The sequence below is a fragment of the Rousettus aegyptiacus genome, unplaced genomic scaffold (assembly GCF_014176215.1).
Source record: "Rousettus aegyptiacus isolate mRouAeg1 unplaced genomic scaffold, mRouAeg1.p scaffold_m13_p_3, whole genome shotgun sequence".
In the NCBI taxonomy this organism is placed as follows: domain Eukaryota; kingdom Metazoa; phylum Chordata; class Mammalia; order Chiroptera; family Pteropodidae; genus Rousettus; species Rousettus aegyptiacus.
In genome coordinates, this window is record NW_023416306.1 from 120,710,585 (window position 1) to 120,730,617 (window position 20,033).

Here is a 20,033-nt window from a genome sequence, read left to right on the forward strand (position 1 = left end):
TGGCAAGCATTGACTGAGCATCTACTATGTTCCAGGTTCTGTACCAGCAGCTGGTCCTCATAACTTCATTCCTGACAATCGCGATAGCTTCTAAATGGATCTCCCTGCCTTAAGTTTCTTTCTGAATCCATCTATGCATCCTCCTGCCAAATCAATCTTAAATCTCTGCTTTATAAACAGCATTCTTCACCCATCTGCCTATAGGATGAACTTCCTACTTATTAGCTGTCTCCTATATGCCCTCTAGACGTCTTTTAGGTGGGTTTTTCTCCATACACAATCTACATTTCACTATGTTCATTCATTTGTTCCTCAGCACGCTATATGCATTTCCATCTCTGTGCCTTATAGCTTTTTGAATTTCGAAATTCCACTCCATGTATACATAATAAATGTCTTGGGGCAAATTCTTTCCCTGGGATGGCAGAGGATGCTGCCCAACTAATAGGTTCTAGTTACGGAGGAGAAGCAACCAAACACTCATCCCAAAGAGGAGTCTGAATGACCTGGAGTTAGGGATGAGAAGCAGTACTATGTCTGTCCAGAGAGGTCCAATGATCTCAGGCCCTTAACCGCAAGTGTTGCTAGCAGATGAACTTCTTAGGTAACTTTGCTAAATCCTGAGATGAGAAATCCAATCAACTCACACTTCCATTCACTCAGCCATTCAACAAAATAGCTATTGGGTATGACCTAAGTACTAAGCATTATAATGAGTGCTTGGGAAACAATAGTGAAAAGGATAAACAGGTTGCTGCCCTCATGGAGCTTTTAGTAGAAAAGACAGGAATTAAACACATCAACAAGTGAGTAAATAAAATAATAAAAGTGTGGGAGAAGTGTTAATAAAAAGAGAACTATGATGCAGCAGAGCAGGATAGGTTTGTTCACTGGGGATAGAAGTGCTCTCACCCAAAGAAGTTCTCTCTGAAGAAGAGATATTTAAACTGAGATCCAAAAGACGAGAAGCTAAACATGCAAAGTGACATGCCAGGCTCTTGAACAGTAACTACATAGGCTCAACACACACACACACACACACACACACACACACACACACACACACACTTGTTGAGGCCAATGTAGGCAATAACCTTACAAGCTTGGGTCTTATGTGTTATTCCTTTGTCCACTGGAGATGCTGCAGCCAGCCCTTTCCGTCATGATCAAAACAGCTTCTCTTTCAATTAAACAAACAGATAATAAGCCTTTTGGTTTATGGGTCTCTCAAATGACGGATTTAAAGGCCGCCTCTGTATTTTCCCTACTTTTCTCTGCTATTTATTTCCAACTCAAATTTACATAATATTTCTAGAATCCAATCTAGCACTCTAGTGATCCTCAGCACTCTGTATATTGAAAATAACTACTTGTTACTTTTTGAAGTTGGTATATACCAGCTCTTAAGAAAATCTGAAAGTTGCTTTCCATACCTCGTTGATTAACTGGATCTTTAGCTACGTAGGCAACATAGTCTGTAGTATCCTATAAAAAAGGGAAAATGATTGCATTTAAAATTAAGGGATTGTACTGTTGAAAGATAAGAGTACATTTAGGACATGATACTTAGGCAAGGACTTAAACACTAATGTTTCTTTTTAAAGAGAAAAGGAAAGCATCTTAGAAGAGAACATAAACAAATGTACACTATATAATGTTCTCTGCCCCTTAGGGAGAGAATTTGAAGATTAAAAATTTAGAGATAGACCATGTCACTAAGAATAAAAGAAAATGCAGGTAGAGAATATGTTAGGACATACATTCATTAGAAATGGTCAGGACTATGACTCCTGTGTCGAAAATTGAAATACCAGGTGTTACTTAATCATGAAGGTGTCATAAACAAGGATGTGGCACCATGATTTCCCAGTTGTCCAAACAGATGCCATGTACATCAGAAACCAAGTCGATTAAAGAAACACTTTGGGTTTTGTGGTTATTAGCTTGCCTGTGTGCATGCAAATAACTTAAGGAATAATAAAGCAGAAATACAAGCATTTATTTAATCAATATAGAGAAGGGAAAAATCATTTTTGAAAAAGAAAACTCATTAAAACCTAAGAAGTTAAAAAAGAGATGTATTGCTGACTTTGTAAAAATAAACAAACAAAAAGCCACCTGGTAATTCTGATTTTTATGGAAAACAGTAAGCTGATGAATGATAAGATTTTAATAATTAAAGATGCTTTTTGTTATCTTAGTTCTCAGGAAAAAGTACACACTGCCATTTGCAGATTAGAAGTATGACTCTCTAGAGGGAAGATGCAATCAACTGGCAGGAAATAAAAGCTCATGTTTTTAATACCCACAAGGACAATCACTTAATAACCCACAACGAATCATACAGGAAGTGGATCTTGGGGCCAGCATAACTTATCTTCAGTTATTTTAAAAAATAACACACACCTAAGTAAATTTCTCTTATGGAAAAAGATAAAAGGTTTGCAATATCTTGTAAATAAACAAGATTATATCTATAAACTTTGTTTTATATTAATTTAGAAGCAAAGCCACAAATGCTGGGGGCTTGGCTGCTATTTTTAAAGTTAAAGAGATGGTACAGTGCCACTAATGTTGTCTGGTGTATTAGATGGTGGAGAAGAGGTCGTGGGACCTCCCTAGAACTCAGTTTCCTCTTCTTCAAAAGAGTGTCCAACATACTTATAGTTCCGAAATTTTTTAACTATAAATATCTAGGAGAATTTTAAGAATGTTAAACGTAAAGCACAAAGAATGGAGAAAATATATAAGAAAATGTATTAATTTGGTCATACTCATTAATGCATGTTTTAAATGGAGAAAGTACATATAGATATGGAAGCATTACCGAGAACTGTCTTCAGGGCAGACAGAAAACAAGTAAAATATTTTTGAGAAGAGAGTGAAGGTGAGTGTGAGCAAAGGTCAAGAAGTGAGGAAGAATATCCAGTATTCTTTAAACTTCGGAGAAAATATGGCAGAAAGAAGGGCGCTACTTTGGGCCATGGAGACTTGGCTTCCTGCCCCTTGTACCCAGTTAGCCGTGAATTTGTAAATTATCTCAGTGAGCTGTCCTAAAATAAATATGGACACATGTTAGCAACAGGGGTGATAGTTATCTCTTATCACTCTGCGCCAGGCTCTGTGCTATCAGTTTACATGCATCATTTTACTTAATTCTCGAGACATTGTGAGGCAAGGGTGATCATTCCCCAAAACATACATAAGAACCCTGAAGCTTAGAGAGGATAAATAAGTCAAGTCTACATGACTCCAAAGCCTTGCACTCCACCCAATTGCCTCCCTGACCTAAGGGTAAAACTTCTTTCAGGGACTTCTAATGCCACTGTTTATAGTGACTCCAGTTTTAATGTCTAAGCAGTAGGCTTTCTCCCCAGCTATAGAGAGTACAGGGGTCCCACTCAATTCAGCAGGTATGACTTTTCCCACAGGGTTACGAATCCTTTACTATTTGTTTTTGGAGGGGCAATGCTTTGGTGGGTTAAAAGAACTGCAGAATTAAAGGCACATGAAAATAGTCTAAAAAGAATTAGAATTCTGGAGAACTATGATAGACATCACACAGTGCATGCTTAGGGTAAATGCTATGGTAAATGAAAGGAATTGGGTACCAATCCTAAAAATGACAGCAACCCTTGAAACTCAAAAGGGGAAATTTAAGGCAAATAACACTTACTCTTCACACTACCCTAATAGAACTCATTAAAGTATCCTAAGGAAAGTATTTGACAGACTTCACGGATGATTAAACTAGAGAGAGATGGTGCGGGCCTGTTCAGGCTGGATTCAGTTAACTCTCTCTGCTACCAAACATATCCCTTGGTGTTGCTATGAGGCAAGATTACAAGGCTGGATGGATCAGAGTTCAGATTCAGTATTGGGTTCACATTGCAGCTGCTCAATAAATGTCAGGTGCCTTGTATGTCCCCTGTTTATTAGTGAATCCTCAATTAGCCATCTGCAGAATCTCTTGGGGGAAAGGTAGAGCTCTTCGAATTTGGTTTATTTTTAAATGGTGGCATCACGCAACTAATATATTCATTTAAAAATAACTATACTCAAAGTTGAAAGGTGAGGAAGTAGTGAAGCTTAAAGGGAAAATTAAATATGCATTAATAAAAAACAACAATGATTTGAAATCCAGTAAAAGCTGCTTTTCTTCATATGCCTCAAGGAAGTTAGGAAGGCAGGTTATCTAGGTTTGACATGCTTAAATACTTTGAGTCACCTGTTAGCCAATGGGAAGACAAGGAATTATTGGAACGTTTTAAAGAATGGGCTAATTTAAATAGCATTTAACTATGTTTCATGTACAAAAAAAGTTACATCAATATCCAAGTGAGGAACTTGCTTAAGTACTTTAGGTGCCAGTAAAGGAAGCAATGATTTTACTTACAGTAACTTCAAAACTTTATTTCCTTTCAAGATAGACTACTTGTCCTTTTAAATATTTGGCCTCAATACTGAAATAAATCAAAACTCTGCAGTGACACCAGCTGCCAGGTTCAGTTTTTACTACCATTCCATACCTCTCTTGGGTTTCTAGGTTATGAGTCCTATCATTTGTGACCCTAAATTTTATTCCTCAATTGGAAGACAGAAACTAAATATGAAGGAGAGAAAAAAATCAACTGTTAGAATGGATTTAATTGCCTCATTTCTGGAGGATATAATCTTTAATAATAAATGCCTTGCAGAAAACAAGGTAATACACTGTTGGTAAAGGCAAGGTCTGCATATGTTCCCCATGTTTCCTTGATGTTACTGGTGTTAAATCATTATGAAAATCAGAGTCCGTCCTCCCCTCGCCTTTTATGGGTTGGCAGGTACGGGAAAAATGTCACGGTGTCACGAAGGAGCAAAACCCCCCTCTACTCCTTTGGTTTAAACATATTTGCTTCTGTTCAATCAAAGGCTTCCCAGCAACAATGCCTCTCTATTTTTGCTGTGGTCCAGAAATGATTCAGTATAGAGTCAGGGAAAGACCTTCTACTCTGCAAAGTAGGCTTGCAGAGAGGACACTGGCTCAGCCCACACCATTCATGGGAAAAGAGTACCATGTGGCCTCCTGGTAGGGAGGAACTGCTGTTCTTTCTCCCAAGCAGACCCTTACCTCCATAAATTTCTGCAAACCTCGTTGCTCATTCTAGATTAGACTTAGTTGTCAAGTATGGCAGATAGGCTTCCCCTCATCTGCCAAATCGAAATGATTAGTTGGATCTACCTGGAAATTTGTATTGAGACAAATTCTGAGGAAGGACTGGAAAAACACGCATGACATATTTGTTTTTCATAACTTTGATATTATCTACAAGAAACCTTTCAGATGATAATTCCGTGGCTAATAACACGATGAAGTACTATGAGCTCATCTATTAATCTGAATATTTTTTTAAGTCAATGGCAAGAAATATTTTGTCAAAACCAAATTTTTGATTACCCGTTACATGCGGCTACTTACAAATTGTAATAAAATATTTGGAAAAGACACGTAGTGGCTAATATGCTTTATGTGGAAGTTCTTTTGACTCTTATAAAAAAAAACTTTTATGAATCCATACTTACAGGATCCCCTCCAGAGGCAAATGAAATAGACTGCATATGATGATTTGCAATAATCTGGAAAACATAAATTAAACATGTATGATGCTACAAATTAATTACTCCTAGTTACATATAATCTAACAGTGATGGACATGCATTTGTTTGTTTTGTTTTTGCCTGAACAATATTCCTTTGGAAACCACTCCAACCTTCATGCCATAATAGTCTCACTTGGACAATGAGGTTCATGTGGATTTGACATGCCCATCTCATTGCCCCTTCCTTGCAGGTGGACATATGATCCAGATCAATCAAAAGACATCTGGATACTGCAGAGACAATCAGTGTCGTTGGGGAGGAACTGATATGGACAACAGGAAACATCTCTCTGCCACTAAGGATCGGGTTAGCCCAAGGCTTCTAGGAGCCATCTTTTTCTGATGTGTGGAAAAAAGAAAAAAAAAAAAAAAGATTTCCTTCTGGAGAAAATCAGCTGAGAGACAAAAATAGAAAAAAATCTGGAGGTAACATTTGTTACCAATACAGTTCAACCAATACATTTACCATCTCCCTTTATCTTTTTTTCCTACTTTATTTATTAAATTATTTTCATATAATTTAGTTCAAATTGGGTTTCAGTCATTTGCCACCAAAAGTATCCTAACTAAGGCACTAACATTAAGATTTCCCATATGAACCCATATGAAGACTATCCAAATGAACTGCATTAGTTAGCCAAGAAGATTGTGTCTTTTACTTGAGATTCTAGGATTGCTTTTTTGTAATTCCCACAGTGTAATGACCAATTTGCAAACATGAATTTGTCATACTGTAAAAAAAGAAAAAAGAAAAAAAAAGCAAGATATGGGAATATATGCTGCATGATTTAATTTATATAAAGTTAAAAACAGGCAAAATTATTTTATTCTATATGAAGTCAGGAGTGGTAACTTTTTGAGCAAAGGAAGACAGAGCAAGTGGTTTTCTGGGACACCGCAAGTTGTGTTTCTTGACTTGGGTAGTGTAAAGATGTCAATTCTCCCCCAAATTAACCTATAATTTATATGCACTTCCAACAAAAATTCCACCACCATCATTTAGAGAGCTTTTCATGCTGCTTCTAAAATTCACCTGGAAGAATAAATATGCAAAAAAATAAAAATAAAAAAACTAATTTTTTAAAGGACAAAGAGATAACATTTCCTTGTTAGCAAGGTATTTTATAAAACTATAGAAATTCATTAGAATACGAAGTCTAAAAACAGACTCACATATTTATGGCTTTAGTCTATGATAAATGTGGCACTAAACAGCAGACAAAAGGACAAATAATTCAATTAGTGGAGTTGGCTGAATTAGCTACATATATGGAAAGAGTGTATAAATAAATCCTGTTCTCATACAACTTATATAAATGTTTGATTTGTAAAAGATCTACAAGTATATCAGAAGACAGATAAATGATTACGCTTGTGATCTTTGAGGTAGGAAAATCCCATTTTAATAGAAAAAAACATACAGAAAAAAACAACTTTGATTACATAAAAATTCATTTTAAAACATGTATAAGACCCCTGAAACAACAAATAACAGGAAGAGAGAATATATTTGCAACATGTAAAACTAAATATTCACTTACAGGGTTTAAAAGGAATCCCTATGACTCAATAAAAAGAAGAAATAAATCCAAAATAAGACCAGTTAATTTTCAGAAGTAATACAAATGTTTGATAAATATGTTGAACGATAATCTCCAAGAAATCAAGACTGTTCAAAATAAAACAAGATACAATTAAACTGATAAAATTGTTGAAGTTCACAAACGGTGGCAAGGGTTTGGCTATTCTCAAACACTGCTGGCTAGAGCTTAAATTTGTACAGAAACTTTGGAGAGCAATTTGACAGTACTTATTAAAACTAAAGGATTTCCCCTTTCCACTGCTATTTATTCTGGGGAAACATTGGCACACATTGACGTTCATTTACCCATAGTTTATATCAAAAAATAGGAAATTATTTTCACATAGGTGAACTACAGTATAGCTACGCAAATAGAACACTATGGGAAAAATATGTATAGTAGCAAAGCTAAATCTTCAAGACACTGCTGAGGGGTTTGTTTTGTAAGTTGAAGACAGTTATGTGAGACTTTTTCAAAACGTTAAAATTTTTCCACGAGAACCTAAGATCCATGAGAATGCAAAGAAAAAGAGTTTAAAGAATACACACCAAATTGATAACAGTGGAAAGTTACCTCTTGCGAAAAGAAATGGGACCAACTATTTCCTCACTATAACTTTTGTAAAAGGACACGGATAATATGCTTAGTTGTGAATTTAACTTTTTCTAATGAAGAAAATTGAAAAAATGCTGAATGGACCAGATCTTAACATGTCGCTTTGTGGCTGAGAACAGTGTGGTTGGAGGTGTGGATTTAGAAGTCTTTAGCGCAGATAAAAAGTAGTTAAAACCTAGGAGCAGATACGATTATCTGGGGCGCTGGGAGAAGGTGGAGCAGGAGAAGAAAGGAGTATAGAGAGCGAAGCACTGTTACAGCGTGCACGTATCTTCTAGTTTATAGCATCAAAAGCAGCAGAACAGTTAAGTGAAGCAGAGACAAACTGATGCTCTTGCATGCACGAGCAAGATCTTCAGGTGAACTTCCAATCGAACATAACACAAACCAACAACACACGCTAACAGGTCGCCGCGCAAGCGAGCGGCTCGCGTCCCAGTAGCTACTGTGCCGAGCGGGAGGCGGTGTCTGGGGGTCACGCATACGCACAGGGTCGCGCACGCACTTTGCGCACGCGCACAACCACACGGCCGCGTAGCTCCGAGGTTGCTGAAAACGCCTTGCAGGGGGTTGAGCTGCTTGCACAATGTCGGAAATGAACGAGCTGTGCGAGTTGTATGAAGAATGCAACGATTTGCAGATGGATGTGATGCCTGGCGAGGGTGACCTTCCGCAGATGGAGGTAGGCAGCGGGAGCCGGTATCCAACCCCGAACCCCTCCCGCAACAGGGCCCCGCCACAGCTCGAAGAGGAAGGCCCAATGGAGGAGGAGGCGGCCCTGCTAATGGCGGAGCCAGAGGGGGAAAGAGGCCTTGCTAATCGGCCCAGCCCTGGGGAGCAGCCAGGCCAGATCGCAGGTCCTGATTTCGAGAGCGAGGACGAGGGCGAGGAATTTGATGACTGGGAGGACGACTACGACTATCCTGAAGAGGAGCAACTGAGTGGTGCAGGCTATAGAGTGTCAGCAGCCCTTGAAGAAGCCAACAAGATGTTTCTGAGAACATCCAGAGCAAGAGAAGCAGCCCTGGATGGCGGTTTTCAGATGCATTATGAGAAGACCCCGTTTGATCAGTTGGCTTTCATCGAAGAGCTTTTTTCACTTATGGTTGTCAATCGCCTGACCGAAGAACTCGGCTGTGATGAGATCATTGATAGAGAGTAGTTAAACGCAGTTATCAGAGGAGGAAACTACTTGAGGAGAGACCCAACATTCCACTGTCTCTTGGGTTTATTCCAAATAGTTCCGTGCCAATGAAAAACTTGATCTTCAAAAAAGAATTTTGTTTCACAGAATAGAATAGGGCAGTGACTGCGCAGTTGTGATAAAGGGGAAAAAAAACTTAAAGGATCTTAGGACTGTTGAAACCTGTTTACAGAGATGTCCTGAAACACGCATGGCTTTGACTCTGTTAATTGAACCAGATTATTTTCTTTACATTGGAGAAACTCACTTTCCTATTTCACTGTACAGGACGGTTTTGCAAGAAAAAAATTAATGACCAAGACAAACTACCAGTACAAGAGTCCAGTGATACTAATTACATGAGAAAAAGGATTATATATCCAATTTAGGACAGGAGATATCTTTGAGTTATTTGGACTGAAAGCCTATTAAGAAAACGTTGAAGATTCCACTTTGTGATCTATCCAAGCCATAGTTATCAAAGGCTAAATTTTTAGTTTACGATAAATTGAGTATTCTTAGTATCCCAGAAGGATAAGCAAACCCCAAAAGAAATATGTATCATGTGTACTGTATCTGAAAATGTTTTCAGGAGCATCTGAAATTTTGTTTGTACATGTATCCTGATCATTTATAAAACTGTGATCTGTAATTCAAGAAAATTGTTTTGACCATTTTTAAAAGTCAGAAAAATAAATTTTCAAATTTAGACATTAAAATGTATGTGAAAGTACAAAGAAAAACTATTTCTAATACTCATACTAGAGAAATTTTCTGTTTGACTCGCTGTTTTTCATTTAACTTTACAGGCAAAAGACTGGTTGAACTTCATAACATAAGAACTGTTAAGTGAAAATTGTCAAGTAAAAGGAAAGCCCTACATTTAAAAAAGACTTTATGAACAATTATGCTATCAACCTTTAAAGGTTTTAAACCTGTCCAGAAATCCACCTCAGTATCTGAAGTTTCCCTCTGTCTCCTCCTCTAATTAAGCTTGTTATTGGTTATACACCAGCATTCAAGATAATAAAATTTATTGTTCTGTGTATTTTGTTTGGGTAATAGCATTGCATACATACTCTATATGCTATTTTATTATTGCAATCACTTTATGATTTAAATTTAGCCACTATTTGTAAGGGAAAGCACTCTACCTTCAAATACCTGATTTACAAGTTAATTTGTGGAAACTAAACTTAGCGAAAGTCCTTTTAGAGAATTTGCCAACTTGGAAAAACCTGCACTATTAATGAGCCTGTTGCTATCATTATTAAGGTTTTAAAGTTCTATGAATATGTCAGAAGGCTGTGACCAATAAAACAGTATATCAACAGGTCTTCTGATCAATAAAAATGTACTAGATGTTCCTACTCCATTATGGCAGTAAAGGACACATCCAATATAACAGGACAACACAGCCTTACTTATATTACAGTCACCCTTTCTTTTAGAGAAAGGGGTTCTGTTATGTAAAATATGGGACTGACAGGATGATCATAAACACTAGTTTGGTGGGGAGGAAGAGAGTGGTGGGGGAAAGATCAGATGGGAGGTGACACTTAAATCCTACTGTCTCCCCCATGCCTCACTTATTTCACTGCATTTCAGGCAGCTTGTAGCTGTAGTCAGATGAGTCTGACTAAATAATTGCTTGTGTGATGTGAATTAATGGTACTCTGAAAAGAAAAAGATGCCAAAACACAATGAACTGACTAGTTGCATTTACCTCCAGATAAAGGTGCTATGAAATAAGCTCAGAGGAAAAAAAAAAAAAAAAAAAACAAGTCTACAAACCCGGAGATACGGTTCTGTTTCTCTAGGACTGAGTGAGTACAGAGGAGGGGGGGAAAACTAAGCCCTCTTGGGTTTGAAGTCTTATTTTGTGGAGAAAGACCTGGATTCTGCAATTGATTCCTCTGATGGTTGTTTAGTGGTCTTAAAAATAAGCAATAACTTGAGAGACCACTGAAATTAACACTAATGAAGACAAAAGATCATAACATTTTAAACACCATTTTTAGGGGTATAAAATCAAATGTATTTCTATTATAAAAGTTATCACAGACTGGAACCAGTCTACCTGGTACAAATCTAGGCTCCACTACCTACCAGCTTTGTTAACTGGATAAATTACTTAATCTTTCTGTCTCAGCATCCTGAACTGAAAATAGGGATTAGATATATGTATATCTTCATTTAATGGAAAATAAAGGAGTTCTGGGGAAATCCTGATCCTGATTTTGTGATGTGGGTAGAAGGAACTTGAACTGAGGAGTATATAGTATGGTTCGGGAGCATTTTCTGGATCTATTCATAAGTAGTATAAATGTTTGCCTAAATCCGATATCCCACATTGGCTGCCCTAAGGGCACAGATCTATTTTGTTTGGCTCGAGCTTAATAATTTTCAATTTCTTAGTTAAAGACCAACACTTAATAACCCAGAGAGAGCAGCAAAACTCTCAGATATCCATCTTTTTTTTTTGTCAAAAGTATAGGCTCTAGCAGCCCTTGACCTATAGTGACATGGGAAAAAGTACCTGATTCACCTTTACATATGGGAAAGCATTCTGTTTGCCATGTCCCCCTGTGTTGTCTCACCAACAGATGTCCAAGTGTTACCATTTATCACTGTGCTTACACCATTGTTTTTCTTCTACCTAAACAGTTTGTATTACCTGCCTGGCCTCTAGATATTTGAGACTAAAAGATGTCTTCATTTTCTGCCTGTTTTACCTTCTTAATGTCTTTATTACCCTTTTCAATTTCAGTAACTGTTAGAATTGGTGGTAGGAATATAGAAATGAATAAATAGGAGTGGAGCTACAGAAACACATTTTTGCTTAAGGCCCTAAAATACTATATTAAAGTATGTCAAAGAACTTGTTACTTAAATGTTTAAAACAAAGGAATATACCAAAAACAAACAAACAAACATAACTTGCTTTTTCAAAATATATTTGTCCATCCCAAAATATATGGTAAGTTTTAAAAATTGCAAGCATTATGTGTTTAATATAGATTTTATTTTCTGACTCTGAGATTCTATAAGACATTTTCTGGGAGTGAATGGTTATATTTTTGAAATTCTCGGTGGCTGAAAATAAATGTGAACCATCTGACTCATAAAAGCTCTGTCATCTATGATTATATCTATAAACTTGAACCTATTTATGTTTTCAGTCCAAAGCAAATTTTAGAAGTTAAGGGGGTGTGGGGTGGGAGACATTAGTATCTTTGTATTTATCTTAGAACTTCAAAGGGTAGCTTTCTTTAAGGAGGATTTAATTAATAAATTCTTTTCTCATGTTGCCTCCATAAGACTGCTTTTCTGCTGTCTTCATCCCTTGAACATTTAGTCGCCCTTTTGATAGGACATATAAAGCTTCTCGAAGCATCTAGATTGTGGCACTTTTTTTTATATGACCCCTGCACCCCAAACCATTTCCCCCAGGCCTACAGAATAGTTCAAAATTACTTGGAACTATTATATATATCAGTGAGAGCCTAACTTTGGTCTCATTCCAATAGCAGGCTGAACACAAACCCATTCCATGCCATCAGTGCAGGAAAGATGTGATCCACTCTCAAAGGTATCTCATTGCTATAACTACTGGGAGTGGAAGTTAACCATGCCCACTGTCCCTATGGGTGTGTGGAAATACCACCTCTAATTGCAGTGGCCTGGAAAAAGGTTGTGGAGGAAAAGGAAATGCTAAGAATAAACTATGCCCCCTACTACATTCACCACAACTCTGTTCTTCCTAAATTCCCTATTTCTTTAGTAACACTATGGCAAGAGCCATTTTTTAAAAAACACTCAGATTCAGCACTTAAGACTATCACCATATTCTAGCTCTGCCTACTCTTCCTCCTCTACAAAAGTCAGATGACTCAAGGGTTCCTATACTCAATGAGATCTCATAACTAAAAGCATTAAGCATCCCTGGTACCATACTAAAACTGAATTTTGCATCTACAAGTATTTAAGGGCATCTTCCAAACACAGCCCCAAACGTTCTGCTGTCATTATACCAATGGTATCACCTCTGCTAGATAACCAGTAAGGATCAAACTGGATGGGAATCTATTTTGAACTGTCTCATATTAAGCATTTTCCTCTATAATGATTTATACTACTCTGGAATCAATATATTTTATTCTGATTTTGAATTTAGAATATAAAGCAGCCCAGTTCTTAAAACCATAAGTGATTTTTTTGGCAAAAAAATGTCAAAATATATATAACTGTACTTATATGTTACTGACAACTGTATAATTTTATTTATTATAATGTGCTTCCCCTGTTAAGTATTTAGTATATGAAAAAGTCCCAGGGAAGAATGTTTGAGTAAATAATAAAAATAAATGTCATGTGATTGGCACTGTGCTAAGTGATTTACATTCATGATCTTACTTAATCTTCTAAATTATTCTATGAGACATTAACTATTGCTAAATCTATCCTCTCAGAAATTCTATGAATGGGTATTACAATCATCATTTCACCATTGAGGAAAATTGAGTGATAGGGTAACATGCTCATTAATGGCAAAGCCAGGATTTCAACCTATATGTTACCTCAAAATATTAGTGTTTTATCACTGCCAAGTACACATTAAACCTTCCACGAGTCTCTGCTCAACAGCACTCCATACAGTAAAACCTTTTAAGAAACCTGAAACAAATCACTACATATTAGACAAAGAAAAATTGAACTCTAATACACATAAATAACCTGATATAAGGAATTTAGTTTTAAAAATAAAGTTAAAAAGCATCATTTTTTAAATATACACATTTAGTCCAATGCTTGTATGTCTTTTGTATATGCTTCAGTAATGCTGTTTTTTGAGAAATAAAGTTCACAATGAAAATACAGGCATACCATAGTATCATAAATCATCAAAGATGAAAAAAGGTCATGTTTAAAAATATTTTAAAAAGCTTTTCAACATCATAGGTTGGAAGAAAATATTTTCTGCTTAAATTTCAGTTCACTAGAACATTAACCCTAACATCACTCTTCCTCTCTGTCCTTTATCTGTACCTTGAGTCCAACACACAATCTGTTAACTCTGATAATCAAACTGCTGTTTCTTTAGGGAGGTTTGGTGGAGAGAAACAAATGACTGATTCAAGGATACGAGTTGTCAAATGTTATTTCCTATATTATTTACCCCTTAATCCTTATTACAAAGCCAATTAGGTAGGGGCAAGTATGGAGGCAGTTAAGTAATCCAATGATGGGTTAAAAATGCTGTTCTGATTATTATTATGCATAAATCCTTGGCATATTTTTCCCCCTATGCCTTAGTAAATTTTAGGCATATTCTGTTTGAAACTATATTCTCTCTATTATGCCCAAGCTCCTCTGGAAAAATAGATAGTATGTTAAGCTATAAATGACATTCATGATCTTACCTGTTGGTTGTCAAGATTCATCAGTGTAAGGCTGTATGTTGAGATGGTCAGTTTTATATTCATTCCCGAAAACTGAAGGTTACTTTTGCCCAGAACTGTTGATAGGAACTTAACTGGAGGCTTTAAAGATAACAAAACAACACTCTAAGTTATGAATTTTGTTACATAATGAATGTTTATTTTATAAAGGTTAAAAATGGGTCAAAGCCCATACTCTTCTATTTTATCGAGAGAGAGAAAATGATTTATACCAAAAGAGATGAAATGATTTTTTTAAATAAAAACTTTTTTAAAAAAAAATTGGAATGCAGCAAATTCTTTACTAAGTAGTGAAATTTGAGCCCTCAGAACTTTTCTCATACATTCCTTTCTCCCCAGGTGTTGGGAGTAGGGGCCTGTTTCATATAAAAAGAATTCCTGTGAGAGTTTGGACTAGCTGAGTTTGCAAGTCCTTTTGAACACCACGGAGTATTAAAAAAAAAAGAAAAAGTTGCTGTCTAGGTTTTTTGTGATGATTAAAAGAGTATGAAAAACACAACACACCAAAACTATGGGATACAGTACTACATAAGGGGAGGTGTATAGTAATAAACACATATTGAAAAAGAAAAAAGACCTCAGATCAACAAATTAGCTTTACTACTTAAGGAACTTGAGAATAAAGAATAAACTAAACTCAAAGCTAGCAGAAGGAAGGAAAACAAATGAATTTTAAAGCATAGATAAATTATATAGAGATTAGAAAAACAACAGAGAAAATTAACAAAACTAAAAGTGGGTTCTTCCAAAAGATCAACAAAATTTATAAACATTTAGCTAGATGGACTAAAAGAAAGAGAAGTCTCAAATTATTAACTTTAGAAGTGAAATGAGGACATTACTACTGATTCAACAGAAATAAAAAGAACTATAAGAGAGTATTATGAACAACTGAATGTTAACAAATTGGGTTACCTAGATAAGATAGACAAATTTGTAGAAACATTAGCCCTACCCAGATTAAATCATAAAGAAAAACAAAAATATGGATAGACCTATAACTAGTCAAAAAAAAAAAAAAAAGAAAGAAAATAAAGTGTTAAAAAGAATGTGGAGAAATTGAAATCTTTGTGGACTATTGGTAGGAATGTAAAATGGTATGACTATAGAAAACAGTATGGCGATTTCTCAAAAAATGAAAAATAAAATTACTATATGATCCAGCAATTCCACTTCTTGTTATTGATTCCCCCAAAATTGAAAGCAGAGACTCGGACAGATATTTGAACACCCATGTTCATAGCAGTATTATTCACAGCAGCTAAAACAAGTAAACTACCCAAATATCTATTGACAGATGAATAGATAAGCAAAATGCAATATATACATAAATGGGATATTGTTCAGCCTTAAAAAGGAAGAAATTCTGATATGTGCCAAACATGAATGATCCTTGAGGCTATTATGCTAGGTGAAAATGACAAATACTGTATGATTCCACTTTTATGAAGTACTTAGTATAGTCATAATCATAGAGACAGAAAGTAAAATAGTTAATGAAGTGTGATTCCTGTTGCCTACTGTCTTTATTCCAATAAAACAGGGTTTCACACACACACACACACACACACACACACACACACACACACACACACAGTAGAATGGTGGTTGTCAGAGGCTGGAGAGAGGGAGGAATGGGGAGTTATTGTTTAATGGATATAGAGTTTCAGTTTTATAAGATTAAAAGTGTTCTGGAGATAGATGGTAATGAAGACTGCACAACAACAGGAATGTACTCAATATCACTAAATTATACATTTAAAAATGGTTAATAGGTAAACTTTATATTATGTGTAAAAAACTATAAAGTGCTTGGAAGAGTCCCTGGCAAATATTAAGTATTCGGTAAATGCTAGCTGTCGAAGAAAATTAACTAAAAATTTTCTTTCTTTCTTTTTTTCTTTACAGGTGTACTTTCTAGAACTGTGATAGCCTGGTTTGTTTTGTTTTGGGGTGTGGACTCCCTACTCCTGAAATGAAAATGTCTTAAATGAATGAGTCTGTTTGTTGGGATCACCCAGTTGAAACATCCTATTCACAGAGATTATGAGAAAGCAGGAAGAGGCTAGAGGCTACTTTGAGGCCATGGGTTCTGTCAAAGAAACTAGTAATAGGGAGTTCTAATAGAATTCAAAGGGCATGTATCAGAGTTTTCCATACCACATGGCTCATCTGAGTCATTCTGGGTTATGCTGGGTTCAGCTCTATGCAAAATGATGAAGAATGATTAAAAAAAAAAAAAATGAGGCAGGGTGGTACGGATATAGAGCACTAGGCTGGAAATCTGAAGACCTGGCTTCTACAGCTGACTCTGGCCTTCACAGTCCTAGTGACTCAAGGCAAATCTCTGAGCCACGGTTTAGTAGCTGGCAAAATGAGAGGGTTAGACTGGAAGGTAGCTAAAAATCCCTTCCCTTCTAAACAGTTTACAATTCTATGACTTACATAGTTACTTGAAGAGCCTTTATACACCTCCTTTGTTGTTTTCAAAGCAACTAAACATTCTAGGGTTAATAGCTTAATAACAATAATACTAACTACATTATTGTCAAAAGCCTAGCATATGTCAGGCTCTGTTAGGCACTCTGTAGACATCATTTCATTTAATTCTTACGTAACTCTATAAAGTAAGATACAAAAGATGAAATGACTTATCCAAGCTCACACAGTTCAATAGTGTTAAAGAGAAAAACCACAGGCCCCAAATGGAGTCACTTGTGCTAAACCCATGACATTGAACCTAGACTTAATACCTGACCTAATGGCAGTTTCAACCTTCTCCTGATTAGGAATGTAATCTTAATCAGTTAATCTGGAGTTTCCAATTAGTACCAATGAGGTAATCTCTTATGTAGGCCTATCCCACAAAGGAAACTAAGGCAATCTGCCTGAGAAGACCTCCACTTTTTCCTAAGGGAAGGTAACCTTGCCTAAAGCAATCCTTTCTTTTCTTCTGCTAATAACTTTTCCTGTCCTGCACAGTTTCTGCCTATAAAAGCCTTCTGTATTATCCAGCTTCTTGAAGCACCTCTCTATTTACCAGATGGGATGCTGCTTGATTCATGAATCACTCAATAAAACCAATTAGATCTCTAAATTTACTGAATTAAATTTTTGTTCTTTTAACAGTAGGTGGCAGAGGCAGATTTAAACCTGAGTCTGTGTAACATTAAAACTTGTGCTCTTTCAGCATGAAAGTCTCCTATCCACGTGTTATTATTTCACTTCTACCAGCATCCTTCTTTCCACTGGAAAAAAGGCCAATGACTTAACTTTATAGGAACAAGAATGGCATCTCAGAGAGATGAGATACCATGTTCAAAGGAAAGTAAAGACCCTACTAAACTGGCCCAGATTTTCTGACATGAAACCCAGGTGTTTTCTCTATTCTGTCACTGTAGGCATCACCATTTAAGGCAATGTCAGGTGAGTTGGAAATATTTGAGGGACCAGAACAACTTTGAGTGCATCTCTGATATCATGCCAACTAATAAAGGCCGTTCTGAACTACAGGTCACATGGTGGAATGACCTAACAAATATTTCTATATTATCTTTCCCATAGTTGGGAAAACATAAAACAAAACCACACCAATATTTACCTTACGCCTTTTAATGGCTCCATTTGCCCCAGGGACAGCTTCACACAGGCGACTGATTGCTTCCCTATGGAACAGAAACCATATGTAGACTTAACATACCATCTAGCATGCAGTAAATGTCCATTAAATGTCAGCAAGTGTTATGAACAAAATGTACACACATATAATGGTGACTCTGACATAAACGACCTTCCCCCACCCCACAGGAGAAAACACCATGCTTAGTCCTTCTGCAGTTCAAACCCAAGGAGACCCAGTAACACCCTCATACTGAAAAATTGCTTTTAATATACAAGGAGTCTGAACGTTCACCATCTTCATCTCTTTTTTTTTCCTCTTGGATTTTCAGGTTTGGTATTTCGTGTTGTTGATTTTTAACCAAAAAGGAGCGAAAGAACTTTTATTGCCTGGGAATAATTCACAGGTTACCTTTAGCAGCATCCTCTCTGTGGTGTTATGAATAAAAAGCTTCATAGTATCTCAGCACCAAAGACAATTAAATAAAAAAGAACCTGACACTAGAGGAAGTTTAAAGGTATCGGTAAAGAACTGGACTTCAAGGTGGTCTCAAATGGAGCCTTATTGACAGTTACTGCTACAAGCAATTGAGCTTTCATGTAATTTCACAGAAGAAACGAAAATCAATAACGAATTTCCTCCTTTGCTTATTTTTCTGCCCTTACTATATATTGCACTTCCTGAGAGAAAGGCATCACTAAAATAAGTAGTTGTTCCTTAATGGAAGTGGTAAACGAACTGGCGCCCTTCTTTCCAGAAATGCAGTTAGGACTAAGAGCTTTTGTCTCTGGGACTGAGCATTCAAAACCGCTCAAGCTTTCACTCACGTAATATGAACCTTCGCCTTGTGGTTTTCAATACGTATATTAAACTTTTCACAAAGCAAATGGAAATCTCTAAGCTCTTTCCCAGATACCCCAGAGATCATTGTTTAAATTAGTAAATTATATTAACACACACACACACACTACAATTTTTATATATAACATTTCATGAAAATATTTTCTGAGATGTTTTTGAAGGAAGGAGCAATCAGAGAGAGGAATGCAGACCCAGCAGAGAGAAAATAAAAACATATATTTGTCGGAGGAGGGGTAGAGGGAGGGAGAGAGAGAGAATTGCAGAGTAACTTCAGTGTTCTTCTAGTAGACACTTTGGAAAGATAAGCAGGAGAATTCCCAAAGATGCTAGGCATCATTTTGGATTCATAAGATATATTTTAGTTCAGATTCCTTTTTTCTGGATAAACGAAACTCTTCTCCAAGGTATTATCTTGCCTGGTTTTTGCATAATTACCTACAACCAAAAGACAGAATGACTTTATAGTTTAGCATCTTTCAGGATTTTATATTTATTGTTTCTCTAAAATTCCAAATTTTCCAAACTGTTGTCTCTTGAATCAAACAGAAGGATAACATAGCGGGCTGGGCTCTTTTGTTTGGTCCATTGGTGTTTTGAGTCTTCTTAATGATTATTTGATAATCGATGAGGTGCATATAATTGTTCCAAATTGGCCTCTGGTGTTGCCAAAATAACTAGTGCAGGCATTCCACTAATTTTTTGGTATTTTATAAAGAAGTATTATAAGAAAGTTATTATCAGATTCTTTATTCCGTGAGAGCCTCCTGGTCTTCTGGAGTGCTTTTGTCTAAAAAGTTCCTTGTTGATGGTCTAAAGTAAAAGTAGAAACAAAGGTGGGTATTGATGCTGCTCAGTGTAATAACAGTTATTATTAGAAATTGTTACTTTTTATACAGCACCCTGTAGTTTTACAAAGTGCTTTCTCGGAGTTATGTGGTTGTTGTCATTGCTTTTTTTTTTTTTTTTTTTTTTTTTTTTTTTAATTTTCATACCGTCGATGTCTTCTAACAAAAAGTAAAGTTGTGAATTTGAACGAAAGAGAATGCTTTATAGCATGAGCACCTCTCA

General features: G+C 36.2%; 2 protein-coding genes across 2 annotated transcripts in view; one reads left to right on the forward strand and one right to left on the reverse strand.

Annotated features, from left to right (window-relative positions):
- The window catches only part of SHC4 (SHC adaptor protein 4), a 107,315-nt gene that overhangs the window by 32,615 nt on the left and 54,667 nt on the right, over positions 1–20,033 (reverse strand). The window contains exons 3-6 of the mRNA XM_036239564.1: positions 18,087–18,150; positions 14,447–14,566; positions 5,566–5,619; positions 1,434–1,485 (exon numbers count right to left, since the gene is read on the reverse strand). Of these exons, the coding sequence (XP_036095457.1) occupies positions 1,434–1,485; positions 5,566–5,619; positions 14,447–14,566; positions 18,087–18,150 (290 nt within the window). The remainder of the gene's footprint in view (positions 1–1,433; positions 1,486–5,565; positions 5,620–14,446; positions 14,567–18,086; positions 18,151–20,033) is intronic.
- Positions 8,354–10,071, forward strand: EID1 (EP300 interacting inhibitor of differentiation 1). Its single transcript, XM_016163249.2, has one exon. The coding sequence runs from the start codon at positions 8,427–8,429 to the stop codon at positions 9,000–9,002; it is 576 nt and encodes a 191-aa protein (XP_016018735.1). The 5' UTR covers positions 8,354–8,426; the 3' UTR covers positions 9,003–10,071.

What these genes read in the sequence shown, in the direction of transcription:
- EID1 (XM_016163249.2), top strand. Translation starts at nt 8,427, where the DNA reads ATGTCGGAAATGAACGAGCTGTGCGAGTTGTATGAAGAATGCAACGAT.